Source organism: Microtus oregoni, unplaced genomic scaffold (assembly GCF_018167655.1).
Source record: "Microtus oregoni isolate MIOR12 unplaced genomic scaffold, Mior012 000036F_ref0000092, whole genome shotgun sequence".
NCBI classification, from domain to species: Eukaryota; Metazoa; Chordata; class Mammalia; order Rodentia; family Cricetidae; genus Microtus; species Microtus oregoni.
In genome coordinates, this window is record NW_024543095.1 from 10,342,812 (window position 1) to 10,362,311 (window position 19,500).

At 42.2% G+C, this 19,500-nt stretch overlaps 1 protein-coding gene across 2 annotated transcripts in view; it reads left to right on the top strand.

The window, feature by feature from the left end:
* Positions 1-10,128, top strand: part of Rmdn2 (regulator of microtubule dynamics 2) — a 69,724-nt gene extending 59,596 nt beyond the window's left edge. For both annotated transcript variants that reach the window (XM_041631149.1, XM_041631150.1), the window contains one exon: positions 10,023-10,128. In XM_041631149.1, the coding sequence (XP_041487083.1) occupies positions 10,023-10,098 (76 nt within the window). In that variant the 3' untranslated portion in view covers positions 10,099-10,128. The remainder of the gene's footprint in view (positions 1-10,022) is intronic.
* The last annotated feature ends 9,372 nt before the right edge of the window (positions 10,129-19,500 follow it).

The window sequence follows — 19,500 nt, forward strand, 5'->3', positions numbered from 1 at the left end:
TGAGATTCTTGTTTAATGACTCCCATCTCTGGGAAGAGCAGTGTCCATCCATGTGGGGCTCCTTTCAAGTTCTTCTTAGAATAATCATAACATAGACTTTTAGTTCCTCTCCAAGGGTCTCATATCACACAAGTTTTGATACACTGTGTTTCCGCCTTTATTTCAATGGAAGATAACTTTTAATTTCTGTTTTGATTTCTTCTTTGACACATAAGTTAGTTAGAAATCTGTTCTTTTTTTTTTTTAATCTGTTTTGGGAGTTTGCAAAGGTCTGTCTGCTGTTGGTTTCAACTTCACTGTGATAAAAAAAAAATCCATTTTGTTTGTGTTGAATTTTTTAACTTGTTGAGACTCTATGGTACAAATAGTCTCTATTTTGGTTAATGGTCAGGATATGCTTAAAAAGAATATGCACTCCTTTTTGGGAAGAGAAAAATCTCTGTACTGTCCAGACTAGTCTTAAACTCTAGTTAAGTAATCCTCCTACCTCAGCCTCCTGAGTAACTGCGCCTATAAATAGACCATTTATTTTCTATTTGCTGGTAGAAAATACAGTCTTTGTTTTGTTTTTGTTTTTGTTTTTTTAGACACAGTTTCTCTGTAGCTTTGGAGCCTGTCCTGGAACTTACCCTATAGACCAAGCTGGCCTCGAACTCACAGAGATCTGCCTGCCTCTGCCTCCCGAGTGCTGGGATTATAGGCGTGCGCCACCACTGCCCGGCAGAAAATAGTCTTTATAGATCAATTATCTCATTAAGTTGGATAATAGTTTCACCACATCTATTAATTCCTTTGGTCTCCACTGCTTTGTCAAGTCAGCAGAATTAGGCTCCCATCCATGACCTAGAAACTCTCGAGGTAGTGAGCTGGGGCGACTGTAGGGTTCGTCTTGTTGCCCAACTCTCGGGAATTGCTTCTGTCCTTCTCTTCTGTCCGGTGTCTTAAAACCATTGCTGCCCATGCTGTGTCCATGTAGAGAGCCATGCGGTGGAGCCTTGGGAAGATGCACATTGCATATAAACACTCACCTACTCAATATCTTTCTAGCCAGCAAACTCAGAAGTGCCACATAGACAAGATTCTGTACTGTTTCAGATATGTCTGCTTTATAAAATAAAACAACTAAATCACCTATGAAGTCGGACTTTGGTTAGAGCTGAGATAACGCTTGTTTTTAAACAGGGTCCCTGCTCTTGGCGATAAAATGAATTGCCTGTGAGGAGTTAAGTTTTACTTTCCCTCCTCCTTGAGCCTTTCATGTTGGCTCATCTTAGCCAATTTAAAGTTTGAAAATCTAATTTAATACTAGGAAAAGAATGTGCTGGAAATTACTGTGTTATAAGTTACAAATGCCATGTAACTGTGGCTACAGCAGAGTCCTAATTGGACAGTCCCTTCCAGCCAGGGAGAATGGCCCTGCCCTGTTGGCTACAGAATGTATCTGGCTTGCAGTATTGCCTGCCATAATTTTTTTAAAGGTCTCAGTCATAAAGATAGCAATTTTACAGCCGAGCCATTAATTGTTTTCTTTCTTTGTTTGACATGTATTTTATCCCCTTGTTTCCTTTAGTCTGGGAGCTCAGGATCCCTTTCCATTATAATTAATCAAAGATTTATTGAGCTAATATGAAAAGACCATCCAAATACTGATCCAAATTTTAGGGGGACCTGAAGCATATGCAATTTGTATAATTTTTTTTTAATTTTATTTTTGAGACAGGGTTTCTTCGTAGCTTTTTTGGTTCCTGTCCTGGAACTAGCTCTTGTAGACCAGGCTGGCCTGAACTCACAGAGATCCGCCTGCCTCTGCCTCCCGAGTGCTGGGATTAAAGGCGTGTGCCACCACCGCCCGGCTAATTTGTATAATTTTTAATAGAAAAATACAAGAAATGTAAATACAAAATTAGCTTTGAAAATGATCATGTATTTACAATGCAAAAGATATCCCAACAAAAGCTGAAAATATAACAACTATCATTAAAAAACAGAAAAATAGTTCTTTATTGTTAGTAACTGTATGACACAGCTTATCATATTTCAGCTTTCGCCATATACTCTTCATTCATGTTGTCATATGACACTAAATTAAAATGTCGGTGGTCTTTCCCTAGCATCATGGAGTAGCATTTGTGTTTTGTTGCAGATGATGTAGGAAGGCTCCTCTCAGCCCCACTTCATGTTTGCAGTGACAAACAAACTCCTCAGTGTCCCTTCTTCCTAAAGTGATCCCTCTGGGATCTCCAGTCCCTTGAATACCTTAGGCTGTCACAACAATGGGACCAGCTCTACAGGGCCTCTCTACTTCCAGAACCCCCATCTCACCTGCAGTGATGGTGGGTCCCAGAAATCCTTGAAGCCTGAGTCACGGTGGACCCTCAGCAAGGAAGCAAGATCTTGTCTTTAGAAGTCCAAATCAGGACCTGAAGCTCAATGTAAATATCCAGAAATAGTCTGTTACCACTGATGATGAAGTTTCATATTGACCCTCTTAAATATCAAATCCTATAGGATGTGTAGGAAACGCTATACACACACCATCCTCCGTGGCTCTCTAAGCCTTCCTCCGAAGCTCTCTTCTTGGGAGGACAGTGAAGCAAAGAATGACAAACTAATACCTATATCTTGTGGTCTTTTGCATGTTGCCGACCACTTAAAGGCCAGTCCAACTGTACCCCATGCTTCTGCCTCACCTGTCCTTCCAACAGACCTCCAAAGTTGCCTCACTGTGCACACACTGACTGGTCATTACTCAAAAGCTTTCTGGTACTCCTGCCCAACTGCTTGGTTTTATTCCCTGTGGGAATAAGTGCCCCCCCCCCGCCAGATTTGCCCATAGAAATCAAAGCCTGACCCAGTGATGAAAGGTCCTCCATAAAAACTTTAGGACCCATGTCATCAATTATGATCTCACCCACCCCACAATGCCACAACACTTTTCTATGCCTTCTTCAAGGCCAACCAACCTCAGCAAGGTGACAACATCGAAGGTCAGGTGTCATTTCCCTTCATAGCTCCTGTCAATAGGTGCTCGTTTAACATTTGTAAAACCACATAAAACAAAGCCAGGTATTTGTGAGAAGGGGACGTGGAGAGCCATTGCTGTCCTCTGCTGTGGTGCGACAGGAGAGGGGGCGGAGAACGGGCACAGAGGGAGGAACAAAGGGACACAGAGAGCTAGAAAAGTCAGAGGCCAAGCCAGAGACAGCAAAGCTGAGGTGGTGCCAAGGCAAGCTTTTAACCTGTCACATCTGGTAATATAGAGAAACTGCTAGCCCCTGGGATGTGCTAAGAAAATAATTATTGGGGAGGGGGGACTGGCTAGAACAAAAATTAGATTTGATGATGCCATTACCTAGTCCATGAAGGTGGTGGTGGCGCATGCCTTTAATCCCAGCGCTTGGGAGGCAGGGGCGGGCGGATCTCTGTGAGTTTAATATCCTTGGCTATTAAATCTATTTCCCTTTACTTTGTTTCTGCTTTTCTTGATTAAAGCAGCTAAAAATGATAGAAAAATAAAATTCTCGAAATTTATATCATTGTTAACTTATCCAAGAATATAATAAGTGTCTCCCACGGGAGTGGAAGGAAATGGGGATTTGGTTCACTAGAAAGGAAACAGAAATTTAAGGGGAACTTTGAAAAGAGAACTTGGTGGCCATAGAAGAAAAAGTCGTGAGAATGGCCCAGAAGGTATCCTCTTAGGGAACAACTCACTTGTCCCTGATAGTGTCAGTTTCTCCATCAGATGTTTTAATAGGGTCCCTAAGAGTCCAGCTGTTAAGAAACCCCTCCCTGGATACAATCAAAGACACAATAAGCGAAGGAGACTAAAGTCTGGGAGTTAAGAAATCTATTCACAACAGGGTCCATTTATCCGTGTTTCTTTATTCTCTCTGTCTTTTTACAAACATTCCCAGTAATATATACCCTTAAAATCAGCAATTCCCCAGCCCTCCAGGTTCCAGGGCTGGAAATCTTTTTCCTCATTAAAATCAGATAAGAGTTTTCACACACACACACACACACACACACACACACACACAAATCCGCAGTTGTCAGCTCAAAGGTGGGAGTGGCTAGTGCATGTCTGGTGAACTCCTGAATGGAGAAAGTTAGTTAAGAAAGAAATTAACATCAGGGGATTCTGGAGGGGAAGGTTAGTATGCTATGCTACATTTTTTGGTGGTTAGTAAAGTGCTGAAATGTTTATTTTCAGCACACTGCTTTTCTCTGCTCCCAACATGCATAGAATCAGATAATCAAGCAACCTACATAAATAATCAGGGAGAAGCCAAGGTCTTGATCAAATAGCACCAGATGCTGCAGTTTCTATGGGCCTCCAGGTCTGGAGTACACACCTAAAGCTCTAAGCAGTAATGAAAAAGGGGAGATCCAGGCCTCTAAATGATCCCTTCTGGGGTATGCCGCTATCAGCTATTGTGGTTGGTGGGTGATTGTGTGTCTCGAGGCCCAGCAGGAAGGAAGTTTTTCTCAGGTAGCAGTTAATCATCTCTTCTGCTGTCCTTGAGGGTAAAACATAAGCCATAAATTACCCGAATTAAAATCATCAGTAAACTGAGGTGAAGGTGAGCATAAGGAGTTAAGAATCTTTTAAGTGGGGTAAACAGCTATGAGTCAGCAGCTTGGACAAGTAGTAATTCTATGTCCATGGGTATCTGTGACTTTGTTAAATGGAGTGTTCCTGCCTGAACCCTAAACACTGACCAAATGCCTGCTGATAAAGATAATTACAGAAAGGCAGAGCTCTGTGTTTACCTGGCAGTGGGAAACTGTTTTCACACAGAGCCTAAAGGCATAGGAAACAGTTCTGCACTGTGTGAATTAATTTCCAAATATGTAACAGAAGGGGAGTCAGCTACAGCAAAAATCTACAGCAAAAGACAGCCACTTTATTCACAAAGAATAATGGCAAAAAGCCTTGCCTTTTGGTTTAAACTTTACCAGGACCCCTGGTTCTGATGAGTCACTCATGAAAAGATGGCTGGGCTGTTACTGTATATTGTTATGATTTGTCGCGATGTTTCTCAGCTTTACTTTGTGTCCCTTTTTATTTCGCATAAACATGTAAATTTTCACTGCTACAGAACTATACTTCATTCTTCATAGAATGGTTGAGATTATGTTCTAACATTTGCAAATCCCCACTGAAACATGCCCGGAATTGGCCAGAGAAACTTAGGAACAAGGGAGACGTTTATCTGGCTTCTCCCAAACCCACTTAGCTAAGGGTTACTGTACCCCGTTTCTTTGCAAAGAACAGTTTGCTGGGGTATGGAATACAGTAACTCCACACCATTCCCTGAGCTTCCTCTGGGTTACCAGACTGGACATCCTTTCAGAGTAGAACCTCTTCAGGATGCACAGGACCCATGAGGCATGTAGGGACCACACAAGGTCTTGTCCAAGCGAGAGCTGATGAGTTGAGTCAATTCCTAAAAGAATCATCCTACAAAGTAGTTTGTGCACCACAATGGCTCTGCCTATGCCTCGCTCAACACTTTTACTAGTCATTTTGGGTAGCAGTTGCACACTGCAGGCCAGTACCTCAAGAAGTTCTCTCAAGTGAGTGCTGTCTCTGATTTTCTCAAAATTCAAAAGCTGTCTCATTTTTTACGTTAAGGGTATTGAGTTATAGATTATATACAGAAAAACACTGATAGTTTAATTATATTGTTTGATGAATTCTAACAAATATGCCTACAATGAAATTCCCACCACAATTAAGATGTAAAATATATACATCACCACCAAACGTTCCTTTTACCCTGTCCCACTCCCACCTACATCCCAGACCCACTGATTAGCCCTCTGTCACTCTAGGTCCATTGTTTTCTAGAACTCCAGAAAAATGGAATCTTGTGTATACTGCTAAACATGGCTCTTTTGCTGAGCATGTTTTGATATTTATATTTAACAGAGAGATGTGTGATTTTTATTCCACTTTGGAGGCATTGAAACACCAGATTTGCTTCACCCGTGTGGGGTGACTTGTGGTTTGGAGTGATGGAAATCTGACTTGAATTCTCGTGCACTGGTCTTTCAGCAGATTTGGGGTTTTGTTTGCTTGGTTGGTTTGGTTTTGGTTTGTTGATGTTATTGTCGTTTTTACAGGCATGTTTTTATTGAGGGAGTAAGCAGAAGAAAATGCAAAGCTAAAAGTGGTGCTGTTATTTCTCATAATGAGTATGCCTTCTAACTTCATCAAAAGCCAGCAAACTACTTACCAAATCCTTGCACCGTCTCGCACTCTAGTCAGGAAGGTCTGTGCTCTGATCCCTCCACATGCTCAGCACCTCTTGGTGCCGTCTACCGCAGTCCTCAGTTTTACACACTACGGTGGCTGTGCCTCCGTGTCCTTTCCTGCACACGTTCCTGCTTGCTGAGGTTGAATGCCTTCCCTGTGCCCTCCTTGACTCAGTTAAGTTGACTGGCTAATTCAGTGTCACCAACTCTGATGAATCTTATAGCCAAGAGAGCTACAAAGCATCCTTGTCGGTTACTAGAAAACCCTTTTGTTTTTCTCGACATACGTTACCTAGCAACTCTTCTTTCCCTCCCATCTTAGGTTGAGATTACCAAACAAGGAAATGGAACCTGGGACACCAAACACTACTGTTCAGCCAAATGCGCAGGAGCCCATTTGAAACAATCCCATGCATCAGTTTGTCCTGTGACTTCTCACGACACTCTCCAGAATTCTTATTTTGTTATTCAATTCTATGTCTGGCTGAATTGCTATCTCATCCATAGGGACATGAATTCATTGCCTAGATATTAAAAAAAATAGCTTGGTTTACCTTGATCCTATGTTCTTGCACTGACCAAAAAGTACTTTTAAAGCTGATCTTATCCTTTTTTCTTTTGAGAGATTCAGTCTGGGTGAAATTTGTTCCACACTTCCGAGAAGTCATTTCATGGGAATCCAAAATTTCATCCCTAGGACATTCTGAGATTCCGCCCCCAACCTCCTGCCCTTGTTGCCGATGTAAAACAAACCTCGTTTGACCTGCATCTTATCTCCACAGAACAGTGTACTATTTGAGTTTGTCACTGCATCTATTAACTTTAAAAGAACACATGTCTTGGTTCAGTAAAGATTTATAGAAACACAGATAAAAGGAATCTTGAGTTGAGATGTTTATGCCTCCAGCTCTCTTTTTTCTCTTTTTAATGATGGTGAAGAATATTGGCTTTTCTTCACTTTTTAGAATGTCCTCAGGGATGCTCCAGCAGGGTACTGACAGGAAGTCACCATTGTGCTGAAGCTAGGCAGTGGATCTTTATGAGGTCTGGATGCCTTCCACCCTTTGCCTGATCTGCCCAGAGATGCATCAGTTCCTACCCTGTCTCTGCCAAAAAGAGCTCACTTCAGCCAGCACACTACTTGTGCTAGACATGACTTATGAAGGCTGGACCCAGGCCAGGGTGCCCAACCCTACACCCTTAACAACACCCCAGTCTGGTGCCTAAATAGCAAGGGTAATGAGTTCTGGGACGCTCAGTTCTAGTTGCTTCCTTGGAACTGTCCAAGAGACAGGAAGGAAGCTCGGACATAAAACTCAGACTTCTTTAGGTGAGAATTTAGCCTTTCCAGTGATTGATTCTCAACAGTCTTTCTATCAATCAATAAAATAATCAACATCCATAAATTATTCAGAAGCAGTCAAAATCTCAAAAGATATTCTGCATTGTCAAAAAAGATTAAATTATAGGTGATAATTAAAACCTTTTAATATGGTGCTCTGTAATAATTCTATTGAAATGCTGTAAACCCACATCCTCCAAACTTTCTTTGTTTTTGCTTGATTGGTTCTTTGTTTTGTTATGTTTTTTTGAGACAAGGTCACACAATGTAGTTCAAGCTGACCTCAAACTCGCGCTTCTCTTGCCTAGGTCCCCTGAGTACTGGGTCTGTAGATGTGTGCTGCTATGCTCAGTGTAGTGATGAGGCGAGCAGGCCTGGCTTTTGTCCTGCACTGTTAGCTTTACACCCGAAATAACAACACACAAATTGTATTCATTTAAACACTGCCTGGCCCATTAGTTCTAGCCTCTTATTGGCTAACTCTCACATCTTGACTAACCTGTATCTAATAACCTGTATGCCACCATGAGGTTGTGGCTTACCGGCATGAGTCTAACCAGCTTCCATCTCGGGAAGGGGGGTCATGGTGTCTGCCTGACTCTGCTTCTTTCTCCCACAATTCTGTTCTGTCTACTCCACCCACCTAAGGGCTGGCCTATCAAAAGGTCAAGGCAGTTTCTTTATTAACCAATGAAAGTAACACATAGACAGATGACCCTCCCACATCAGCCAGTTGCCAAATATTTCTAATGTGCACTTTAATCATTATTATGTTTAAGTGCAGGTATATGCATGCCATTGTGTGTGTGTGTGTGTGTGTGTGTGTGTGTGTGTAAGCCAGAGGGCACCTTTGTGGAGTTGGTTCCCTCCTTCCACTTTCACATGGATTCCAGGGATCAAACTTAAGTCTTGGGGCTTCCCCAGTGTCAGCACACGGTCCAGGGATGGAGTCATGCAAGGAGAATTGTGAGTGCTTGTGGGAGCTCTCCAAGAGAACAAGACCAGAGTCTTGTGACTTCAGTTCCTTCAAAAACACAGAATTGCTCTTGGAATGTGTTTTCATGCCCCTCCCCAGGGTACAGATAAGAGTGAGTATATATCAGATGACACCTTACTGCTTGCTGCTGTTGTTCAATTAAATGTTTAAACTATGCCTCTATGGGAAGACATGGCTTTTTGCCACGTAGCACGTGGCACTTATCCTTGTGATTGCACACAGTTTGAAAGCAGGAGATCTTTCTCATATGACCTTTCGTAACTCTGAGTTGAGTGGGCTGTTGCATGGGCCTCATGTGTTGGATCCCTTGTCCCAGGTCCCACTGCCTTTGGCGTGGTGGCAATATAAGGGCTTTTACAGACCAAGTCACCTTGCTGGTCCCGCAGATTCCAAATCTATCAATGTTAAATTGAAAACACTAACATTGCCTAATGCATTTAGATTTGTTTATTTATAAATTGTGACTATTAATACTGTACTAAAATGTTCTTGAGAAAATGTGCACAGATATAAAACATATTAGGGGTCGGAAGACAGCTCAGTTGATACGTGTTTGCTATGGAAGTGTGGGATGATCAGCTCCCACATAAAAGGCCAGGGGTGGAGGTGCACACCTATAATTCTTGCCCAGGAGAGACAGACAAAGACTGGATCCGTGAAGCTCTGCCCAGGTAGCCTAGAAGAATCAGTAAGCTTCAGGTTCAGTAGAGACCTTGCTTGAAAATACATGGAGAGTGTGAGGAAGACCCCCACCATTAATGTCTGACCTCCACATGTGTGTGTGTGTGTGAACATGTATACACACATGAACAAAAAAAGGGGGAAAGCATCTTATAGAATAAAATAACCTAATCTTGATTTTAAAAGTTCTTCATGAGAAAATAAACAGATATTTTCTTACTCTAATTCACCACGCTTAAGAACAAAACCTTGAGAAACACACTGAAGTCGGGTGCAGACCAGACGACACTGTCCCTCCTGTTATTTGATAACATCCTAGCGGTATTTGCTCTAATGAGCAAAACAACTACTGAAGACGGGGTAGCAGTATATAGAGTGCAGTGGATGCCATTCTGATTCTGCTGGAATCAGAGTATACATGGGAGAACCTGAGGGACTAACTGCAAAACTATTTTCAACTATAACAGGATTCATTAAATAATGTATAAAATAGTAACCATCACAGATAGATGCCAGCCAGTTAGAAGACAGCCTGGTGTATCATGCCTCAGTTAGCATAACCTAAGCAAAATCAAATATCTGAGAATAAACAACAGGATGACCAAACTGAAGGACTCCAAAGTTTTGAACAAACAGAAAGTCATGCTGTACTTTGACAAGAAAGACAGCGTTCTAAAGACAATGCACACCCTGCATTTTCAGAACAAGAACCAAGACTGTTTCTGTTTTAATTTTCAGGCGGAAAGTACACAGGAAGAGCCGTGACAACACTGAAAATGTCAAGTCAACGAATGAGGCAAGCTACAAAGACTAGACAGTGAAAATAAAATGTGTGAAACCGTGGTCCTCAAAAACACCGTGAGTGGACAGATACGTTGATGAGCTGGGATTTAAAGGGCCAAAGGCACATGCTAATTTACCATATGGTGAAAGTGGTATATAAGAGAGTTGTTCAAAGAATAAGATCTTGGGGGAATGGGGTGGGGTAGAAGAGAGCTGGGGCGAGCTATAAGAATGGAAAGCAACTGAGTTAGATCCTGGTGATTTCACAAGAGTCAGGAGCAGCTCACACTTGCCCTACCGCCGTGATGTTCATAGTCCACTGGGGAACACTAGTGGTGTCTTTGCTCATTACATCCCAAGCACTCCCGTCTGCATCACGACACAGCAACAATGATGTGTTGCCAGCATATACGACACAGGAGCTGATCCACAGAGGCGGCAGGTACATAGACTAGCTCTGAACACAGCAGCAGAAAAGGGACAACTAAGAAGGATAGCGCGACTTTAGAGAAATGAGGATGTGGGGGTGGGGGTGAAGAGAACGGCCTGGCTTGACACACTCACAGGAACCTCCTAGGTATGGCTCAACTTGAAGATACAGAAATGCCAATCCTAGAGAATGGCGGAGATCTCATCATAGAGATACCTGACGGATCATCCAAGAGGGGCAGAGCGTCCCTACAGTAGCATCACTGAGGGGCGCATAGGCATGTTTCTGCATGATCTCAACCAAGACTTGTGCCTCTTGCCTCCAGCTCTCAGCGTTCGCATAACATCAAGTGCGGAACAGAAGTACACTTTTCAAACCCCGGTAGGGGTCCAAACAATAACTGTTCTCTGAGCTGAGCCTTGTTTGTGACGGGCACTCACTTCACTCTGGCCACCTTTTACTTCCATGGGAGCCCTGGGTGGCACGGATCAGACAGACTCAGTAAGAGTTCCCATACTTTTGGTCAAAGAAAGTTAAGGCTGGGAGCCACAGACTGGCCGATTGGCATCTTCTTGATGCTCTGTCCAAGCGCAGGTGAAGGAAGCAGCGTCACCTGCAAGCCTCCTGCTCCATTTGCGTTCAAATTGCCGGACAGTGATGATAGGCATAGAGCAAGACAGAACAGGCTATGGTGCCCGTGTTCCTGCATGAAGCACCCACATCCCTGTTGTGGAGAAACAGGGCCGAGGGTGGGCACCACTGAGCTGGCACACACAGCACTATATCTGCTGAAGTCTGATGAGATAGCAGCCTGGCAAAGATGTTACTGTACGGCCTAGTACAAGGATAATCCGAGCTGCTTAGGGAAGGCAGCTTGTCTATTTAGGTGGGGGAAGTAGGTAGGATCAAGAGCATAGAACATAGGAACAAAGCTACTTCATCTCTGGCATCCATCGATCTCCCAGACTTACCGGCTTCTAGGGAATGGCAGCGCAGTGTAAAGGAGGACGGAGCACACTAGACTGGACCCTGATTCAGATCCAGACCTTGCACCTTGCACGTGATGCCTGGATGAGCTTGAGTAAGTGACTCTTGAGCTTTTTAAAAAGTGGGGCTACAAATCTTCAGCATGAAGGATTTTGTTGAAAGGTAACTAAATATGCATAAAGGAATTGACACCTACAAATATGTGACATCTTCCCAGCCTTCCTTCTCAAGGGACAGACATTCTTCCGGGCTCCCTAGGCCCCCCACATGTCCCCCACTTGCTTTCTACCTCCACGCCCCTGGTCCCCTGCTAACGTGACTCCCATACAGGAACTTAGCCAAACACATTGACTGTCCCCTAGATCCTGCTTGTTTACATAGATGTCTTTGGAAACACTCAGCAAATGGGCTCACTGCCCAGTGTCTCCGAAGGGCTTAGTAACAGCAAGGGCTCCTCACAAGCCTCAGGAGACTAGCTCTCTTGCACACCACTGCCCCAGGAATGTGCCGCACACTCCCAAGCCAGTCAGCTGCTGCCAGTTTTTGTAACTGAGTCGCAGAGGAACTTGGAGGAAACTCAAAGAAGGAACTCCCCCAAAATGCTTTGCACCCCCAGGCTCTTTTAATCCCCACGGGCCGTGATCCCAATTGTCCAGATGATGGGAAACAAATTGAGGTTAGAAAAGTCACACGCACACTACCAGAGCTGGAGCCTGCCAGCGCCAGGGGCCACAGGCAGACAGCCTGCAATGAGATGGGGAGGGGAAAAGGTTGAGATAAAAGTGCAATGCTCTGCGGGGTTTGTGTGCCTGGCAGAACCTGTGGGGCTTGGCGTTCATTCTCTGTAATCACAGACCAGGCCCCGAGCACCCTCCCCAGCACCCACCGTTCCCCCTTTGCAACAACACTTAGCTCTCCTCATTTCTCTCTTCTCTTGCTCCCTTTCTTTTCCCATCTAGATATTGAAAACCTTCATTTTAGCCCACAGAAATCTGAAGCACGGACAGGGACTTTCTACTGACTGGCCTCTGCCTTGGACGTAGAAGTCCTTGAAGGGGGCCAACCCAGAGTCTCCAAGATGCAAGGGGATCCAGTCCAGGGGGGAGTCTGCTAACTGTGACTCTGCGCAGTACCCCGGCTTTGCCTCCCTTGGGGTGTTTTTGGATTTTCCCAACAATCGAATAGGCTGAGCATTACCAGTTCATTTATCTTGGTGCTCAGGGGAGAGAGTCAAGGGGAAACTTGATAGGCATTGAGGAGTGAGCTCTTTTCTGGGAAATTCTGAACTGTCTCCCATATGATTCAAAGCTGGTTAGCACTGTGTGCATCCCAACTCTCAGAGCTGAGTCTTTAGCAAGTAATTCAGTGTTCAGAACCAGGCTGTGTTCTTTTATCTCCTTAGCTGGTCTAGAGCCAAACGGAAACCACACGTCTTCAATCTTGCATCCAAAGCATCTAGAATAAGACCTGCCGCAGAGCAAGAGCCGGGTAAAACTTTCTTTTGGAGTTAGAGTAGAAAGTGAGTTCATTACAGTAAGCACTTCTGACAAACAGGGGCTTGGGAATGACGGGTGGGTTGTGAACACGTAGGGGCAGAGGTACCTTGGTCTTGTCAGCCCAGTTCTAGAGCCTGTACCTGGGGACCACAGCATCCCTTCCTAGAATCCCTCAGGGTAACAGTGCCCCAAGAGGTTTTCCTCATTGTCACTAAGTATTCCCGGCCAGCATGTCCCACCGGAACACAACCAAAGTGTGCAGTTAGTTTCCTTGCCACAAATTTGAGTTTGACAAATGACAGGTAATTTTGAACAACACTTAAAAGTCAAGTGCCATGGAGCACTTTGTAGATGTCATTTCAATCCTACCTATCGTCCTGCAATGACAATCTCTTGTTTAAGGTTGTCCTTTAAGACTTTAGCCATTTGAAACTGTCTCTATTTACAATGCGGAAACTTTATTGATTTCTGCCATAATTTCTTTTGCTTCCTTTCCCCTTCTGAATTTAGATTTACTGTAGTTCCTGTCTGTAAGACTATAGGTAGAACCTAGCTCTTGATTTGGGTCTTTATTCTTTTCTAATGAACGCATCAAACATTTTTAAATTTCTAATTTATTTAGATTTGTCTATTTCATTTGTGTTTGCCTTTGTGTATCCATATGCTTATTTGGTGCCCCAATAGATTCCCCTAGGTTGGGATTTACACATATCTGTGAGCAACCCAAATATGGATTTAGAGCATTAAGTGCTCTTGACAACTGAGCCATCTCTCCAGCCTTCTCTAAAATTCTGTCCATTTGCCTGCAAATTTCAAAAATGTCATTTTTTTACTGCTGCGTAGTACTCCATTGGGTAAATGTACCACATTTTCTTTATTCATTTTTCAGTTAAGGAGCATCTAGGTTGTTTCCAGATTCTGGATATTACTAATAATACTATGAACATAATTGAACAAACACGCTTGTGGTGTGGTATGAGTGTGGCACCTTTGGGTTTGTTTATACAGTGGATTACATTGACAGATTTTCATATGCTGAACCATACCCATATGTCTGGGATGAAGCCTAATTGGTCATGGTGGATGATATTTCTGTTGTGTTCTTGGAATCAGTTTGCCAGTATTGTATTGAGTATTTTTGCATCAATTTTAGTGAGGGAGCTTGGTCTGTAATTCTCTTTCTTGGTTATGTTTTTGTGTGGTTTGGATATTAGGGTAACTGTAACCTTGTTAAAAAAAAAAGTTTGGAAGTGTTCCTTCTGCTTCTATTGTGTGAGACAATTTGAGGCGTATCAGTATTAGTTCTTTGGAATTCTGGTAGAATTCTGTGCTGAAACCATCTGGTCCTGGGCTTTTTTTGTTTTGTTTTGTCTTTTGGTTGGGAGGATTTTGATGACTATTTCTATTTCCTTGTGTTTTATAAATCTATTTAATTTATTTATCTGGTCTTGAATTAATTTTGGTATGTGGTACTTATCCAGAAAATTGTCTATTTCCTTTAAAATTTCCAATTTTGTGGAATACAAGTTTTTGAAGTATGAACTGATGATTTTCTGGATTTCCTCAGTGTCTGTTTTTATGTCCCTCTTTTCATTCTGATTTTGTTAATTTAGATATTCTCTCTCTGTCTTTTGGTTAATTTGGATAAAGTTTTATCAATCTTGTTGATTTTCTTGAAAAACCAACTCATTGTCTCGTTGATTCTTTGTATTGTTTTCTTTGTTTCTATTTTATTGATTTCAGTCTTCAATTTGATTATTTCCTGCTGTCTACCTCTCTTGGATGAGCTTCTTCTTCTTCTTCTTCTTCTTCTTCTTCTTCTTCTTGTATTGTGTAAACAATGTTCTGTCTGCATTTTGCCTGTACACTGGAAGAGGACATCAGATTTCATATCAGATGGTTGTGAGCCACCATGTGGTTGCTGGGAGTTGAACTCAGGACTTCTGGAAGAACAGCCAATGCTCTTAACTTCTAAGCCATCTCTCCAGCCCCTTTTCCAGCTTCTTTATGTAGGCATTTAGTGCTATGAACTTTCCTCTTAGCACTGCTTTTACGAAGTCCCATAGGTTTGGGGATGCTGTGCAGTCATTTTCATTGAATTTTAGGAAGTCTTTAATTTCTTTATTTTTTCTTTGACCCAGTAGTGATTCAGTTGAGCATTGTTCAATTTCCATGTGTTCTGAAATTAGCTTTGTTGTTGAATTCTAACTTTAAGCCACAGTGATCTGATAAGATACAGGGGTTATTCTAATTTTTTGGTATCTATTAAGGTTTGCTTTGTTAACTACTATGTGTCAACTTTAGAGGAGGTTCTATAAGGTGCTGAGAAGAAGGTGTATTCTTTTGTGTTCTATAGATGCTTGTTAAGTCTGTTTGAGTCATAACATCTGCTAGTTTTTTATTTCTCTGTTAAGTTTCTGTCTGGCAGACCTTTCCAGTGGTGACAGTGGGGTGTTGAAGTCTCCCACTATTAGTGTGTAGGGTTTATTTTAATGTGTGATTTAAGCTTTCGTAGTGTTTCTTTTACATATGAGGGTGCTTTTGTATTTAGGATGCAGATGTTCAGAACTGAGACTTCATCATGATGGATTTTTTCTGTGATGAATATGAAATGTCCTTCTCTTTTGACTGATTTTAGTTTGGAGTCTATTTTGTTGGCTGTTAGAATAGCTACACCCACTTGTTTCTTAGGTTCATTTTATTGATAAATCTTTTCCCAACCCTTTACTCTGAGGAAATATCTATCTTTGAAGTTGAAGTGTTTTCTTGTATGAAACAGAAGGATGGATTCTGTTTTTGTTTCCAATCTGTTAGCCTGTGTCTTTTAATTGACGAATTGAGTCCATTTATATTAAGAGATATTAATGGTCATTGATTGCTAGCTCCTGTTATTTTTGGCTTTGGTGCTGGCGGCACTATGTGTGTGTTTTTCTTCTTTGGAATTTGCTGCTGGGACATCATATATTGCCTGTGTTTTTGTGAATATAACTAACTTCCTTGGGATGGAGTTTTCCTTCTAGTACTTTCTGTAGGGCTGGATTTGTGAATAGGTATTGTTTAAATCCAGTTTTGTCATTGAGTATCTTGTTTTCTCCATTGATGGTGATTGAAAGCTTTGCTGGGCATAGTAGTCTGGGCTGGCATCTGTGGACTCTTAGTGTCTGTATAATGTCTGTCCAGGGCCTTCCAGCTTTCATTGTTTCCATTGAGAAGTCAGGTGTAATTCTGATAGGTCTATCTTTACTTTACTTGGCCTTTTTCCTTTGCCACTCTTAATATTCTTTCTTTATTCAGTATGTTTAGTGTTTTGATTATTATGTGGCAAGGGGACTTATTTGTCTTCTATTTGGTATTCTGTAAGTTTATTGTACTTTCATAGGGATGTCCTTCTTCAGGTTGGGAAAGTTTTCTTCTATCATTTTGTTGAATATAAATTTTTGTGCCATTGAGTTGGACTTCTATTCCTATTATTCTTAGGTTTTGTCTTTTTATGGTGTCCCAGAATTCCTGGATGTTTCGTGTTAAGAATTTTTTGGATTTGACATTTTTTTTTGACCGATGTATCTATTTCCTCTATCGTATCTTCAACACCTGAGATTCTATCTTCCATCTCTTGCATTTTATTTTTTATGCTTGCATTTGTGGTTCCTGATCATTTACTCAGATTTTTCCATTTCCAGAATTCCCCTCTGTGTTTTCTTTATTGCCTCTATTTCAGTTTTCAACTATTGAACTGTTCCCTTCACATGTTTTATTGCTTTTTCTTGTTTTTTTTAAGGGATTTGTTGATTTCTTCAAGTTTTTCTTTGTCTTTTCTTCCACTTCTTTAAAAGTATTTTTCATTTCCTCTTTAAGGGTCTCAATCATTCACTAAGTTATTTTTAAGGTCTTTTTCTTTTTCTTCATCTGTGCTGAGATGTTCAGGTCTTGCTGTTGTAGAGCCTCTAGTTTCTGGTGGCGCTGTATTGCTCTTTATGATGTTGGGTGTATTCCTATCTTGTTGTCTACCCATCACTTCCTCCATTTAGTCAGTATAGGTGGAGCCTGTGCTTCAGGGAGTCCCTCTTCTCCAGTTGGTGTAGTTGGGGCTGTGGCTCTGTTGAATGCTCCTTTGGGTGCAGGCAGAGCAAAGCCTCTGGAGATTGGTCGCTCTTCCACATGTGGGTGGGCCTAAGGCTTAGATGGTCACTCCTCAAGATGCAGGTGCAGCCACGGCTCTGGTGGTTGCTTCTCCAGGTGCAGGCAGGGCCACAGTTCCCGTGATCACTTTCTTAGATGCAGGCAGGGGCTGAGGTTCCAGTGGTCACTGCAGTGGTGGGCTTCCTACTACAGAGAATGGCAGACGTCGCTGCACAGACAGGGCATCTAGTACAGAGAATGGCAGTGGTTGCTGGCTAAGACACAGGTGCTCTTTCCCAGAGGAGCTTCTTACAATAGCTTCTGGAAGCCACTGCTGGAAGCTGCTGCTGTTGCCACTCCCGGCAGTCATTTACTGCTTCAGAGGTCACTCACAGCTCCAGGCGGTTGCCTGCCTCCTATGGTCCTACCAGTCACTGGCTCCAAGATTTTCTTATTCATTTGCTAGTTGATATTACAGATCACTCACATTTTCCTGTTTAAGATGACAGTTGTTATAGTTGGATACATATCAACCATGTTCATATATATATATATATCTCACAACCATGCGATATATGTTCATTGCTTTTTACTCTCTCTGCTTATGTTAATAATCTTATCTTACATGTCACCTGGTTTTCCGTTAAAGACTGTCACATAGGTGTAAATAAAGTTTCTCAACCATGCCGTCATAGTATAGAAGTAACAAGCAAAACCTAAGTTTTATTAAAGTAGAGGCATGAAGTTGTATTCTGGTTGCTTGTTGCTTTGGCAGGTGCCATATAGGCATTCGTACCAGAAAAGTTTATGGAATGATATGGTCCCATTATAAAGCTCTGACTCATTCTTAGAATTTTTAGGGTGTAAAAGTTCAGTTTCATTCTTTCAAATAGTAAAGTACAATTGTTGGTGGCATTCATTTTGACACATGTTACATTTGCATAACTCTGAATGCTAATAGACTTGAAGAGGAATGACGTAATGCTTGTCTCAATTTACTTCTGAAAGAAAAAGAGAGAAGGTATTTAGTTAGCAGTATGTTGGCTTGAGGGATGCCTGGACATTTACATAATGGCAAGTACAATTATACTTACAAATCTTTTAGTTATTTTCTCCATATATGCTTTTAAAAATCCCCACAGAAGAAAAATAACGGGTTAAGCCAAGCATTGGATTCAGTGGCTCATGAATGTAATTCCAGCACTTGAGATGATCAGGCAGGAGAATTGCAAATGAGCTCAAGGACAGTCTGCTGTGAAGCGGGAAGAGGAAGGGCAAATGGATTCCTTAGGGCCCTGTTCTTATCCCAAATGATCCCCAGATTTCTCGTGGGCCTCTAAATACCTTCTGAGGGTCTGAGAGTGCAGTTTAGAAGATGTGGAAAAGAAGGGTTGGTTAATCCTCAGTATCGTGACTCACATATTTCCCTTCCACGCTGAATTTTCAAATCTCTGTTGGCAAACTGTTTTTAGATATCTTGTGGTCTTCCCTAGCATCTAGACCTAACGTTCCCAGTAATGATGATTACTCTAGCTATGTTTTGTTCTGTGGTTCTCTGCTGCAGTTACTGTGCTAAGGTTTTGGCATGCACTGATTTTATTTGGAACCCGAGGCTTGATAAGTTCATCGTTCCCTAACATTAAACACTCACTTTAAATAGTTAGAGGTATAGCATGCTCACGCACTTTCATAACCTGGAAAGGGTGGGATCTGAGCACAAGATGCGAAGGAAGTTCTTAAACCCACATTACATGAGCCCCTGAGATTTGGTACCATGTCCCGAAATAAGAGACCTCTTGGTTTCCTTCTTCCCAGGGACTTTTCTCATATACACATTTCCTTCATCCTTTCCTTGCTCCCTTTAGGATGAGTACGTGCACATGCCTAAAGACACCTTAACCATGGATTCCTTCTGTAGAACCCCACATACAGCCTCGACTTTTCAATTTTTCTTTTCATGTTTCTGAGAAAGCAAGTCATATAGATTGTGACAATTAACCTTAGGACTCAGACATATTTGAAGAGCCTGAAAATGTCCATACAAAAGCTGGGCCATGGTGCCCTTTAATCCCACCACTCAGGAGGCAGAGGCAGCTGGATCTCTCTGAGTTCAAGGTCACCCTGGTCTACAGAGCTAGTTCCAAGATGGCTAAAGTTACACGGAATCCATATGTCCTATACCCAAGACCCTCCTAGCAAGTAGGAAGAATGGTTTGAGTAGCCCAAGTACCCACAGGACCTGCCACACTCTCTCAATCCAACACGCCCATACATTGCACACAGATGTATACATTAATCCCCCACTGTACCTAGACTGTGACCACCCCTAAACACAGCCTGGTCACTCACCTTGCAACTATTTCCTGAGTATTCACTGTACAGTAGGATTCTGGAGTTCTGC